Raw genomic sequence first — 15179 nt, forward strand, 5'->3', positions numbered from 1 at the left:
TAGGTAATAGTCTTATATGGTGTAATTGTCACTCGTTCTCTCATAAGTTATAGTTTCATATAAGAGGTTCTAGTATTCAGTCGTCCGCAGTTGCTCATTCTATTGTTTGATTCATTGAGCATTCTTATACGTTTACTTGTTATTCTGTCTGCTTTACATACTAGTACATATTTTTATGTACTAACGTTCCTACCTTTGGGCCACTGCATTTCTGTAAATACAAAATCAGATATATCAATGAGCAAACTTCTATACTAGGCACTTGTCCGTATTCAGCAAAGCAGTAGGTCAACTCCTCTCTTACTTGGAGCTAATAAATGTCTAGTACTATTTCATCATGTTTTTGATTATAGTATGGGTATGTTGGGGCCTACCTCGACCATCTTCCCTAGTACGGTTACTATTTCTCTAAAGGCTTCGTAGACAGTGTTAAGTTGTTATGTGTGGTCATAATTTCACTTGTCTATATCAGTTAGGTTCAGTGAACCAGAATTGTGCATTTACATAGACCCTTATAATTGTTTAGGAATAGTAACTCTTCTGCTTAGAATATCTGTCAGTTGTATAGCACATACTTATACGGTTCTTGCCCGCTCTGTTTAGGTTTCGGAGCGTAACACTATTTATCCCTCATACCTCACACCAAATAACTCCTTAGGGTCATATCAGACAATAGGTTAGTTTGGGATTCACCTGTGACTCTAAGCACCTTATTACGACTATAGGATAGTCTCAGGTCATGAAGTTTGCTATATTTGAATACTTTCTCCATTGTATTTTACTTAGGTTTCTCTCTAAATATGCTTATTTCAAATTAGCTGTTCATTTTCGCAAGTTAAGAATATTTTATTTATTTTTTTAATATCACCTTTAATATTAAATAATTATAGAAATTAATAATAATTAAATTTAAAATTTTAAAATATTATTAATATGATTAGTTTTTTAAATATGCTGTTAATTAATATTGACGTACGTACAAGTTGAAAGACTCTAGAGTCAAATGGAAGGAGGGAGTATCTGATATAGTAATTCTATGTACTAGGCCGCTGGACAGACGCCGAGAAATCAGTAGCAGCGGCGGAGCTCTTCCACTTTCAGGCAACTCTCCACAAAATCTGAAGCTGGTTCGATTCTCTCTCTTTATGGCTTTTGCTGGCTTGTTTGTTGGTATTAAAAGAGAACCTATAGGAGAAAAAAAGGGGCGCTACGGGCGGGTCGGACCACAAGGATATATTTTAAAACTTAATAGAGAATGTTAACTAAAGAATGCGAGAGTGAAATTGCTTCTTGGTTGTGATATTCGCTACCTAATTTACATGTTTAGTCAGTAATTAACGTAGGAATTGATATTATTAATGTGATTTTCTACTGAGAAATGCTTAATAAAGAAAAAAACACATAAGGCTGTTACCTTGTGGTCAATGAAAGTAGTGGTTATTTTTTTTTGATAACTGTGCAGTGTTCGGGCCAGCTTGCACGTATCTCGGACTATACTTGACTAATTCACAGGAACCGATACCAAGTAACTCTTTTGACCCAGGCTAGAACAGCTGGGAAGAAATTAATTACCTAGGGGGCGTTTGGTAGAGTGTATAAGAATAGTACTGAAATTGGTGTATAAGTGATGTTGGGATTGGTAACACTGCGATTAGTTATATTGAAATTAGTTATGCAGGGACTATTTCCTATCCACTTGTTTGGTTTGGTGTATTAATAGTAGTTTTGTCTTTATCCATGTATTAATAGCTCATGTATTGCTAATACATTGGTTTGCTATGTATTAATTATACATCCTATAATACTGAATAGGTTTTATAGCGTATTAGTTATAAATAAACTCTCAAACAAAGGATTAAATAATACCATGACTAATACATGTATTAGATTCTCTCATATATTGTACCGAATGATCTCCTAGTGTTTTGTCTCTATGGAATTTGAACTTTAGACCTCATGGTGCTCAACCCACTTCATCGACCACTAGGCATGCTTTTTATACTTTAGAGGGTTTTCTTAAAACTCACCTTTGGGGTTTAGTAATTGGGTTTTTCCGTGAATTAACTAAAGTTTATCATAAGACCAAACACCTTTTACAGCTTGCTTCTTAAAGTGAATGTATTTTTACAAAGCAGGAACTTTGAGGGTTAGAATAAGAACTTAGAAGAATGGTGTTTGGTCAAGTAGTGATTGGCCCCCCTGGTTCTGGCAAAACCACTTATTGCAATGGGATGTCTCAGTTCCTCCAACTTATCGGAAGGTAATGTAATTCAACCATTTGTTTTTTCTGTTTTCTGCTTATTTATATCTAATCTTCTCGAATTTCTTTTGCTCTTGGTTATAAAGAACAGATTCTTATGATTATCCAATTTCTTATATCAATGCAAGAAAGATTGTTGATTTTGAGCGCTAATGGTACTCTAGTAATTCATGCTTCGAAGATTCAAACGAAAAGGTTATTTTCTATTTATATGACTATTTAATGTGGTTAGAGACTTCGTTGTCGGTAAGGAGAATAATAAAAGATAATTACTTAATATTGGAAGAAAGGATCGGACTAGAGTACAGTGAATATATTGGGTTCATGTAGTTGGCCCAAGTAGTTACCCATCAAAAAGAAAAATATAGTTGGCTCAATTAGTTGTGAATGGAGGCGTAGTTGACTGACTGATCGGTAGGTAATTGCTAGAGATAGGCAGCTAAGTTGCGCAAGCTCTTCACTTTCAGAGCCAAACCCGTGTTGATTCATCAAAATTACACTACTTTTAGAGAATCCAACACACACCTGTTGACATTTTTGAAGAGTCCAAGCAAGCAACAGATGTTTTATTTACTTGTAATAAGATCACTTACATTGATATTGTCCCTCTTGATTGTTTAAATTGCAGGAAAGTTGCTGTTATCAATTTGGATCCTGCTAATGATGCTTTACCGTATCCACTTGAGTTGTGTTTCTTTGACGATGTCTGGATTACATATTTTGATGTCTAATTCAAGAAAATTGTTCATTTACAGTTAAATAGGAAAACAGTGTATATGGTTCTGTGCTTCCTTATCTGATAAAGATATGAGTGTGCTGTGAACATTGAGGATCTAATTAAGCTGAGTGATGTTATGGTTGAACATTCTCTTGGTCCGAATGGAGGTAAGATTTCCTTCCCGCCCTTCTATTAAGATCAGTCTCCATTTAGTTATTTAATAAAAAAGTTCCAAGTTGCTAAACTTGGCTACGTCCATTATCTATTTTTTGGTGCAAAGTTATTGTTCATTATGTAGATGATGTTTTCCTTGCTTTGAATTGCTGTTAGTCTATGCACACTAACCGAATCTTTGGGGAAGGATGGTGGTGCAAATTGGCCTTTTTCCCTTCTCCTTTCTAAAGCTAAAGCAAAAAAGAATGTCATCATTCAGATCGTGACTTGAAAAAAGAAAGAAGACTAATCATGCGATTCTTACTTTGTTTTTCTAATTCATAGCTTTATTCTTCTTTTTGTAGGGCTCGTATATTGCATGGACTATCTCATGAAGAATATTGACTGGTTGGAGTCTAGGTTAAAACCTCTCCTTAAAGGTTGTGGTTACGATTCAATCTAAAGTTGGTAAATTTTGACTGAGATCAATGTATACTTATGTAAATCATTCCATTCTTTTCTGGAACTGGCTTGGTGTTCATTCCATGATGGAGGTGTTTATACCATTTTAATGTTCTGTATATCTTGGGAAGTCTACTACTTTTCATTAAGTGTGTTAAAGTTTCATTCTATGTGGAAAGAGCAGTCGTTTTGCATCGCTGTGGTATTTCTTCAGCTAATCTGTCTGTTTTCCTCTCTGCTCCCTTTTTCACCTACTTCTTACCATGTTTTACTTAACCTCCCTTGATAGGAAGGTGTGGACTCGGATTAGGGTAGAGGGCTAGTGAGTAGGAGTTCGGCCATGATAGTAGAGATGATGCTTAGTTTGTATCTGCGCTTGGAGTTTCTTCTTCGTGGTGTTTTGGTGATGTATATGATTTTATATTTTTACCTTGTGGGTGTCTTGTTTGCTTTATTATCTAGCAGTGTGTTATAGTTTTGTGGTGTGCTTTTACTTTTTTATTTTTTATTTTTTATTTTTTTGGTTATAATGTTATTTTTTATTTTTTGTTTCCTTGGAAACAACCTTTGGCAGAAATGCAAGATAAGGTTGCATACAATACACCCTTGTGGTGGGGTCCTTCCCCGGACACCGCGCATAGCGGTAGCTTTAGTGCACTGAGCTGCCCTTTTACTGTTATCTGTCATGAGCTGGGGGTCTATAGGAAACAACCTCTCTACTTCATCTGCGGTAGTGGTATGGACTACGTACACTTTACCCTCCCATGACCCCACTTTGTGTAAATACATTGGGTATGTTGTTGTTGTTGGTGTAATTGTTGTTACTGCCCTCCCGTTCTGGCAGTGGCTTGGAGCTGCCTTTGATGACTTCATGTACCTTAAACATCCTAGATTTTAGGGATTTGATAGTTCTGTGTAGTCACTGGTAATGGTTTCTGTCAATCTGAACTTGAGTCAATGTGTTGAATGTGATGGATAACACACTTGATCAGGGTTGGACTAAAAAGTAGTATTTATATATGATGCTCATTTACAGCAATATTTTACTCGCTTGAGTTTGCTAACTTTCTTATGATGAGTTATGTACAGTAAAAGTTCGAGTATGGGCATTTTTAGCAAAGTTGTTTGAGCACCTTTAGCTCTTGAGTTTCAGCACATTCATGGAAATTCCTTTCACAGTTTACCCATTGTCTAATGTGGAAACTGCAGTGTTCTGAGCATCACCTCAGCTTGTTCTGACTTTTATCTATTTATTTTTGCAGAGCACTATTTACTTTTTGATTTTCCGGGTCAGGTGGAACTATTTTTCCTTCATGAAAATGCAAAGAACATGATTATGGAACTTATAAAGAAGTTAGATCTTAGGGTTAGTCTCTTTTTTAAAGTTATCTCATCTATTTCATCCTTCACTATTATGCTTCCTGTTAAAGCGAAATTTTTAGTTGTTTGGTTTGTTTAATGCAGTTGACCGCAGTCCATTTAGTTGATGCCCATCTTTGCAGTGATCCAGGGAAATATGTGAGTGCATTGCTCCTCTCGTTATCCACCATGTTACACTTGGAGCTTCCTCACGTCAATGTTTTGTCAAAGATTGATCTTATTGAAAGCTATGGAAAGCTAGGTTAGTTCATCATATTCATCTGGAGAGTATCTTTTTGGAATTTGGAATATTATGTTGGAGATTAGAGTATAGGTATGAAGCACCTTTGTGGCTACTATGAAGTGCTTATTCTGTATTTCTCTTGTTCTTGCAGCTTTTAACCTGGACTTCTACACAGACGTCCAAGATTTATCGTATTTGCAGAATGCACTCAGTCAGGATCCTCGCTCTGCTAAATATAGGTGCTCAACCTTTCTTTAGAAACACTGTCAAATGATAGCTGATTTTTTTTCATAGGCCAATATAACACATTGTCGTTACTTTGTAGTTTCTGACTGTTCTAGTCAAACTAGGACAGATATTTTAGGAAATCTTGTTGCTGGAGTCCAGTTTGCTATATATTTCTACAAGCTTGTGGAGTAAATAACTTCTGCACTTTGTTGCTATACTACTACAATCTTGAGAGGGTTTCATGTTTTTATAAATGTTGTCTGTCAGTTTAATGTGTTGAACCTCTATCTTTGATAGAAATTAAGGGAGGGTAATGGAGGGAGAAAAAGAAAAGCAAAACACAGTTTTCTTTCTCGTCTTCTTTTTTATGTGCCGAGTTGTATCTACATCACCTTATTTTAGTGTCATTCCCTTCACTAATCTTTTCTAATTGGAAGGTGACTAGTGAACTACTTTGACTCATTTTTATAGTTCACACACATTTATATTGCCACTTCTTACTACCGTTTTTATCCTAATGAGGAAGGTAATATTGGGCCTTTGTGGAGAAAAGAAAAATAGATCCTCAATGTTTGCAATCAATCATTTATCACTTGGTGGAGGAATATATAGTATTTCATTGCTACAAGTATAGATTATGAAAATTTTAAGGCATGGATTTTGTCATTTATTTTAAGTGCTTGACATGATCGAAATAAACAGAAAGGATCTTTTTACCTAAACATTGTGTTTTCGAGTTGAATACGTGGAAAATGCAGAAGCTTACTGTTTTTATTTTGATGCTTAAATAATGCAGAAAGCTTACAAAGGAGCTTTGCGAGGTGATAGAAGATTATGGACTTGTCAACTTCACGACTTTAGATATCCAGGTATGATGTGATTGAGATTGTCAACTTCACGGAAGATATATCCTCTGTTCTCTTTGTTAACGTAGTGATAAATTTTTTGAGTTTATAAACCATTTCAGGATAAAGAGAGTGTTGGGAATCTAGTTAAACTAATTGACAAGAGCAATGGATATATATTTGCTGGCATAGATGCAAGTGCTGTTGGATTCAGCAAAATTGCAGTTGGTCCCGTTGATTGGGACTACTACAGATATCCTTTTTCATGTCATTTAACATAGAAATGGACGCCTTCCATACAAAATTTCAAACGTTAGGGCAAGCACAATAGCGTGGTCTTGTGTCCCTCTACTTGGATTTGCTGATTTTATGAAAATAGTGGATCATTCATTTGATCCTGAGTTCGACAAGTGAGATTTTATTCAATTTCTTCATGATTCTGGACATTCCAAAACCAATTTTTTTTTTTACTTTTTACTTGGTGATTCAATGTGTAGCAGATCATTCATTTGGCCCCGATAACGAAGTAGGGATTTTTATTCAACTTCGTCGTGATTCTACACATTCCAAAACTAACTATTTTTTGGTGGATCAAGTTCATATCCAAATGTTTTACATTTTGGATCAGTTTCTTGTTTGTACTTCTTCCTATGTGGCCCGTCAGTTGTTAGCTCTATTTCTGCTGGTCCTCATACAGAGTTTCTTAGGAATATAAATTTTGGAAGACATTTGATTGATTTTGTATTGAACAAGATTTATTTTTCCTGCCGCTGGTTCCCATAGTTGACCTTGACATTCCAATTAACAGTTGCAGCAGTACAGGAGAAATACATTAAGGATGATGAAGACTTTGATATGACAAGGAACAGTGATACAAAATAGTTGGTCCACTTTGGAATCATATATATGGGCTTGTGATAAAATCTCTGAATACTGCATCTAACAAAAAACTAATTATTTTAATGTATGGTCTTTTTTACTCATTACTGAACTTCCTTTTTTGTAGAAAAAAAAAAGATGAAGGCTTGTGGTAAAATCATATGGGCTTCTTTCGTTTGAGTGCCTGTAATATTTACTCATTACTGAACTTCTTTTTTTGTAGTAAAATAAAATAGATGAACACCAAGTTACTTTTTCTGAAATCTTCAATTGTACAACAAATTAGATAGAGCCTCATCTGCAATGTGCATTTTCAATTATCATATAGGGCCTAGCATTGGTTATCGGAAAGGTCTGCATACATGTCATTCTCTCAACTCCACTTGTGGGGTCATACTCGATATGTTGATGTTGTAGGCCATGTTGCTCGGTCGAATTCGTATTTGATTCTCCAAAAATGTCCTTTTGGAGTATCCCACTTGAAGTTTATCTAGAACATTCAGTGACAAGCAGTATTAATCGGTCCAAACCAAGAAAAAAATAAGACCTGCAGTATATTACTATGATGAATCATAGTTTGTCCGGAGGATTCAGTTTGGAGGTCTTGATGATAACAAAATGAATACAAAAAATTCATATACTTCAAAAATAAATAATGTTTTTGAAAACCCATATCAAGAGTTTGAAAAAGTCAAATATTTATGATTTATAATTGAATTATGAAAACTTCTAAACATGTGAATTGACCATAACATTCATTTCTTCCTCACCTCTCTCCCTCCTCTGACAATAATTTAATTGAAATTTTATTCTCTTCCAGAAGCCCAGATTTATTTATTTTATATTATATAGTATAGTTGGAAAAAAAGATTAGCGGTGATTTAATTTACTTGCCTTGCACTGGAAGGTGCTACTCAAAATGTCATCACTGATGACACTTGCGTCCTCATCGAAATGAAAAAAGGAAAAGTAAAAATAAAACAAAAACAAAGAAACTTTTGCAATTAATTATGTGTACCATGAGCTGTTTCTTTGGAGTGTGCTAAGCATGGAGTTTATTTAGAAATTTCATATTTGTTGTGATGGAGTGATAAATATTCCTTCATTCTTAATCAAAGTCTCAGGTTCAAGTTTGAATATCTAGATACAAAGTCAGTCGTTTTTATTAAAAAACGTCTTACCTCTCAATGTGGGACTTCATAATGCGAATCGGATTTAACATATCGTATAAATAATGAATGAAAAAAAAAGAAGAATAAATTCCATTATTTTCTAGAAAGCTAATTTTAGTAGTTGTTATAAGATAAAGGAAACCGACCAATAATATGTTCTTTATAATACATAGAATTTATATACGAGTCAAACTCGATGACATAATATGTATTCATAGTTGTCATATTTATATTTCCTACGAACATTACATTAAATTTGAATAATAAGTATCTTTATTTTGTAATGTTTGATGTCTGCAAATTTAGTAGTTTTACAAAATATTCTACCTAATCCGGAAAAAGGTTACCTATTAATCATTATTTAAATAGTTCTGCAAATAATATAGAGTTTAAAAATTTGAAAAAAAAAAAAAAAAAAAGGAATTTCAAACAGTTTTCAACCTCTAAGATTAATCATGACTACTTAATATTGATCCTTCAAACTTGAATAAGTTGGTAATTATATTTTGTCTTTGAAATTAACCAAGATTACTTAATCATTTGTCTGTTTCTTTGTAGTTTTCCAAAGGATATGCTGGCCCTCTATGTCCAAAAACTTATCTCATCTATGATAAGTATCACAATTTCAAAGGAATGTTATTTTGTTAATATTATCCTAAAGTCTAGCTAATTGCATCTCTTCACAATGGAATTTTGCCACTTTTAGTACCTAATCTAATATCATATTTAACCTTTCAATTATATATCCCCTCTTATCTAACTATAACTACCTATTTGATTAGAATAAATTGAGGACTAATTAGTTATAGTATTACTATTAATTATGTAATATTACTTTTAATTTTTTGAAAACAACATCTCTATCTTCATGAGATAGTAGTAAGGATTGTGCATGCTCGATATATCCTTTTCAAATCTTACTTGTGAATTTTACTGAGTACGATAGCTATTATTGTTGATGATTTTTGATTGAAGGAACATTAAATTTATCTTGTTTTAACAAGTTTACATGTGATGGGGAGAAGCACGAATGCCCCAGTTTATGTGTGAGAGGCTAGCTATGAATGGTTTCAGGCGGGGTAGGGGTAGACCGAAGAAATACTGGAGAGAGGTGATTAGATGTGACATGGAGCATTAAAGCTTACTGAGGACATAACCATAGATAGGAAGGTATGAAGAACACGAATTAGGTTAGACGGCTAGGTATAAAAAAGAATTCCAGGTAAAAAACACTTTTTTAATGGATTTTACGCGCCATCAATTCAAACTAATTGAGGTTCTATACTAAAAATTACACAAATCCACAACATAAGTTTCACTTATTACAAAAATTCCATCTATCCAAACATATTACAAAAATCCTATTTTTCTCTAAAAATACATATACATAGCTTTCTATGTATATGTCGGCCCTGTTATGTATATGAATCAGCTTTGTTATGTATATGTTGGCCTTGTATGTATATACAGTCTTGTCATACTTGTTATGTATATGAATCGGCCTTGTCATATATATATATATATATATATATATATAAAGGTTTCTATGTATGTGTCAGCCTTGTTATGTATATGAATCGGGAGAGAGAGTAAATTAAAGTAATTAAGAAAGTGGAAGAGAGTATAAATAATTCTAATAAGGTTGAGATTTATGTTATTTTTACTACATTAAATATCGTACTAGAACCAACAAAAAAGAAAAAAAATCAAGGGTATAGGATATGATCTTTGAGAAGGTTTATGAATCGTGCACTTAAGTGGTACATACAAAATGAAAGTCAAGTTGTAATTACCATTAATTTGCGGTTGGCAATTACAATATTAGAGTCCTTAAGTTTAAGTTACGTTTTAAAAATACATCATTATATTGATACCTCTTTAAAGTATTGCTTCTTGAACTAAGTAGCTAGTAGAAAATAGAAAATAGAGACGTATCGTGAGTATGAAATGTGAGATATCGATTCATTGTCTTTTTTTTTTTTGATTTAAACCACCCGATGTCCGGTATCCGCTTTTTAGAAGTCCGACTATATCTGAATTCGTCCCGCATTGGGCCCCATTTGGAAGGAAGAGCTCCCAACAGAGTGTTTGTCCATACTCAGAGTCAAACCCTCAACCTTTGGGTAGGGTAGACATCCCTTACCATTGGGCTACCACTGCTGTTGGTGATTCATTGATCTTACTATAAAGTATGTACTTATATGGGTGTGTAAGAATATTTTTCAGAAAAATAAGTAAATGTTTATTTATTATTATTTAGTGTACATGTAAAAAATATATTAACGTTAAGTTACTTAAATTTATTTCAAACATTCTGCTCTTTAATTAGAGGTATATTATAAGGAATTTATTAAGAGATGTGTGCAACCTAAATAGAGCAAATAAAAAAAATAAAGAGAGTATTAATAAGAGGCAATCAGATTGACGTTCAAAGTAATATAAATTGGATAAATCCTCATGTTTATAAAGCAAATAGATAAAAAATAATTTGATTGACGTTCAATATTTCATTTGCATCCCATAAATTGAATAGTGAAAGTAACATATATGTATTATGTGAAAACAACATAAAAAGTAATTTATATAAATCACAATATTTAACAATTTTAAATATTTAAAAAACTTATAAAAAAGTTAATTAACTTCACATTTCATGTGTTTAACATATAATGAGACAAAAAAGTAGCAAAAATGAAGTAGGGGTGCGGAGTAGTGGAAGTGGGGCATACCGAGTTGAAAGTGAAGATGAGCTGTGTTGGAGGATGGAGGGACACAGTCCATATAAAATGACTTATTTTCATTACTTTCATTAATAAAGTTCTTTTTCACATTTTTTTTATTAAAAAATATTTTTCTAAAATATTTAAAAAATAAATAAAATCGACCAACCGAATAACAAAGAAATTGAAAAACATCCCTTCGTGGTTGACCTTGACGTGCAGGAGAAGCGTACATGCATGAAGGTTGACGAAGACTTGACAAAAGATACAGATGAATACTCGTTTCATTTTAATTTATAGGACATAGTTTAAATTTTGAGCATCAAATCTAATACTTTTTATATAGTATTTTTATATTCTTATGTCGTTTAAATATTTTGTTAATAATTATTATGACTCATAGTAATTTTTATGTATATTTTTTTTCTTAAATTAATTGACTTTGAGGGAGTATTACAATAGGATGACGGTCAATCTTGGGTGAGTAAATTTTCAATGAATAGGGTACCTGAATTATTGATTGATCAGGGGACAACACTTAAAAAGATAAAAAGTTTATCTTTCCTTTATACTTATATCAAAATTAATAAATGAATGATTCGTCTTTATTATATTTATAGAATTTTAGCACCTGATTGCCAAATTAGTTATTACTCACCCGTCCCAAATTTTCTAATTTGATTTCTCATTTTACTTGTATTTTTTCATTAATTAAGAAGAGACAATTTTTTTTTTTTCATGTTTTACTCTTTGCATTAATTATTTTTTCTTCAAATTAAAATGTAAACATCATTTAATAGGACTATTATGGTAAACTAAGCATGTTATTAATTATTTTTCTTAATCAATGTGATATCTCAATTTGGTACGAAGGAGTACTTAACTATAATAAATTCATAAGATTCAATGTAAATATTGAGTGCAGTTAAATATTTATCATTTTAAAATACTACTTAATTATTTCATCAAAGGAAGTGGCAGTATCACAATCGCTTTATATAAGAGTTATATCTCAAATGCACGAGCTAGCTATGACGGTAAGGATCAACTAATTAATAATAATAATTTAATTAGAAGAATATTAAATCATAAATGCTAATTAAACTTAGATTATAGAAATGATTAGAGATGGGAAATAGATGTAAATGCAAGATATAGAGGGTGTGCTCGATGGACATACATGTCCATCCCTTCTAGAAATCTTGAAAATTTGTGTCTTCATCATCATTTAAATAGTAGTACTAGACTACTAGCATAACATACATATCACGCTGCCTATAAAAAAAAAAAAAAAAAAACGTAAAATGAAAAGCCAGACAAAGAACTTTTATAATTTGTTACGACGAAGCACTTTCAGAAGTAATAGTAAAATTGTCTTCACGTGATTTATACATCAAGAGTTTGAATCGTGAAAATAGATACTGATGCTTGTATTAGGATAGACTGTCTACATCACACTTCTTAGAACGTGTTTTCCTGAATGTGTCCAAGTTGTCATCAGTTGACTTAACAGTTCCCAGTGTTCCTTCAAGCATATATGATATATTCATCTTTTTTTTCTTATATAATACAATGAAAATTTGCAAAGTAATAATTAAAGAAGTAGCACATGTACCCTTCAACGTATATAAATCTTACTTCTAGAATGCATATATATGAGTAGCTGGAGAGTTAATAAAACAAGTCTTGTTTTATAGAATGTATCAGATCTCTCAATAATTAATTAGATGCTCTTCAGCAGTTCCATTCACATGCATTGCACGATTCAACTTCATTTAAAAAGACAGATCGATACACTAAAGTTTATGCTATGCACAAAGCTCGAAAAAGAACATAACCATAAGGATGTATTGTATGAAGTCTTATCATGAATTTGTATTAGAGGCGACAACAACTTTACCAGTTACTCCAAGATTCCTCTTCAACTTCATTCTTGTACGAAACTGAATACTTATTTTGGATAACTTGATCTACGTCGTAGTGGCGAAATCAAAATTTTCATTAATAAATTTAAACTATGAAAAAATAGATCTACGAAATAGCTAAAAGATGTATATACAAAATAATTTTGACCCATATATATAATGTAATTTTCTGTTTTTAATTATTAATCCACATGATCTTTAATTTTTATATTTTCCGAACAATATGGATGCCGTAATAATGTGCTGCTGATGTCAGTCCAAAGGAAAGATAAAATTAAAGGAAGAAGATAAAACTATAATACTGACATCTATCTGTTTTATTTTAAGTGTTAATGTTTTTTTTTTAATTTGTTCTAATTAACAAGAATGTTCTTTTTTTTTTCTATTTGTAATTTTTTAATTGCAACATTTTAAGTGACGCTTCGGACCGCAAAATTAATAACTTTTTGGATATATTATACATATTTTTAGCTTATGATTACGAATCAAAAGTCAATGTATCTTTAAAAACTTTGTACCTAGTTAAAATAAGACATAAAATATGAGATATTTGATTGTAGTCCTTTAAAAATTTGTTTTAAATTTTATGTCTATTCTACATGGAGAAAATCTGAATAAAATATTTTTTTAATTAAATTCGTAAATCACCATAAAAGATAATTTTCTCCATCAAACAGTTTCTATAGAAAAATGCAAAGTAAGGTTTCCAAATTAGGAGAAAAATCAAACTTGTAATAGTAATTTTAGAGATATCTACACATTTTATATTTCGATGATCAATTGTACTTTGTATTTTCAAAATCACTCCCCAAATTGATGAATTTTCTTCATAATGTGCCTCAATAATTTCATTATAACATAGACTACCGTTTGGTTGAATTGGCCAAATATTCAAGGATAAGTTAAACAAGTCATTTTTTTAAAAATCTTTCTGGATAACGTTTGAATAATTAATTAAGCTGAATCATTATAAATATATTAACTAAATGAGTAAATATTATTGTAAATATTAGTCAATTAGTTTATCCAATAGATCAATACCACACCATTCAATTGCTTCTGGCTGTCCATTTCAAAGTACAAATTTAACAAGTTGTCAACTCGATGTAAAAATTTTGTCTTTTTAAGCATAGACTAATTCAAAATTCTATGGAAATTAAAAATAAAAATAAAAAATTACAGTATGCATACCTACAGCCAAAACAAAAGAAGAAAATCGCATACGGAACCATTTAAGTATTCTATATGATTAGATAAGTAATAGAAAACATCTTTTTATAATTGTAAAACAGTGGAAAATAAGAGCACGTTTTTAGGCATTGAAATCCACTCTAATATAAGTACAAGCTTGTTTTGAAAAAAAGAAGATAACGTTATTTATTTAAATCATGAATATTTTAAATATTATTTGATTTTGAACTCAACTTATTATTATATTATATATACTAATTTAAAGTTGTTGTAGTAATTCATAAACTTTAAATTTCGTGACCGCCTCTATCCTCATGCTCCATACTCAACTACATGTCTTAACTCTGGAGTTAAAATTGTAAGAGTGGGTCATAGTCATCTTTGACGAGAAATATTTTATAAAGTGAATTTTTTTGATTTGTTCCAAAATAAGTACTAGATACTCCTTTCATTTCATAATAAGTGAACTTTTAGAGCGTGACACATTCTTTAAGAAAATTAGCAAACGACATAAATCAAAGAATATATAGTCTACATTACCTTTTTGCATCTTTCCGAAGTTGAAAAACTCATTAAAGAAAAGAGTAATTTTGAAATAAATTAGTAATTAGTAATCAAATTAGGATTTTGATCTAATTCACACGTCAAAAAAGGAGGATTATCAAGCCTCGTAAGAAGTCGAGAATATAATACTCAACTCTAGTACCATGTTAATTAAGTCTCTGACCTAACTTATACCCCAAAAATTAACTCAAAGGAAAAAAAATTGTGAAAATTATTTTGTATATAGTTATTAGATTGTTTATTGCAAGTTATAGCAATACTTTTACATAATTATTGAATTAAAGATTTAATTGCAAGTTATAGCAATTCTTTAGAAATAATATTTTTTTAAAATTAAGTGCTTGTTATTATCTCCTATTTTTTAGTCTTTAATATTCTCTCTCTCCTCATTAACTCTATTGATAATTATGTTAAGAATAAATTTTGGTTTCAATAGTTATCTTTATTTATACTTTTTTT

At 31.4% G+C, this 15179-nt stretch overlaps 1 protein-coding gene across 2 annotated transcripts; it reads left to right on the forward strand.

The window, feature by feature from the left end:
• Nucleotides 1-968: 968 nt before the first annotated feature.
• Nucleotides 969-7411, forward strand: LOC107867240 (GPN-loop GTPase QQT1). 2 transcript variants are annotated; one of them, XM_016713388.2, is made up of 11 exons: nucleotides 969-1127; nucleotides 2136-2260; nucleotides 2889-2933; nucleotides 3066-3145; nucleotides 3497-3571; nucleotides 4856-4959; nucleotides 5058-5214; nucleotides 5348-5435; nucleotides 6221-6293; nucleotides 6392-6522; nucleotides 7076-7411. In XM_016713388.2, exons 2-11 carry the CDS (start codon nucleotides 2169-2171, stop codon nucleotides 7149-7151), a joined length of 921 nt encoding a protein of 306 aa, XP_016568874.1. In that variant the 5' UTR covers nucleotides 969-1127; nucleotides 2136-2168; the 3' UTR covers nucleotides 7152-7411. The 2 variants fall into 2 exon arrangements, with proteins under 2 accessions (XP_016568874.1, XP_047267081.1); XM_047411125.1 differs by lacking the exons at nucleotides 969-1127; nucleotides 2136-2260; nucleotides 2889-2933; nucleotides 3066-3145; nucleotides 3497-3571 and adding an exon at nucleotides 4137-4329.
• The last annotated feature ends 7768 nt before the right edge of the window (nucleotides 7412-15179 follow it).

This window comes from Capsicum annuum, chromosome 4 (genome assembly GCF_002878395.1).
Source record: "Capsicum annuum cultivar UCD-10X-F1 chromosome 4, UCD10Xv1.1, whole genome shotgun sequence".
Taxonomy (NCBI): Eukaryota; Viridiplantae; Streptophyta; class Magnoliopsida; order Solanales; family Solanaceae; genus Capsicum; species Capsicum annuum.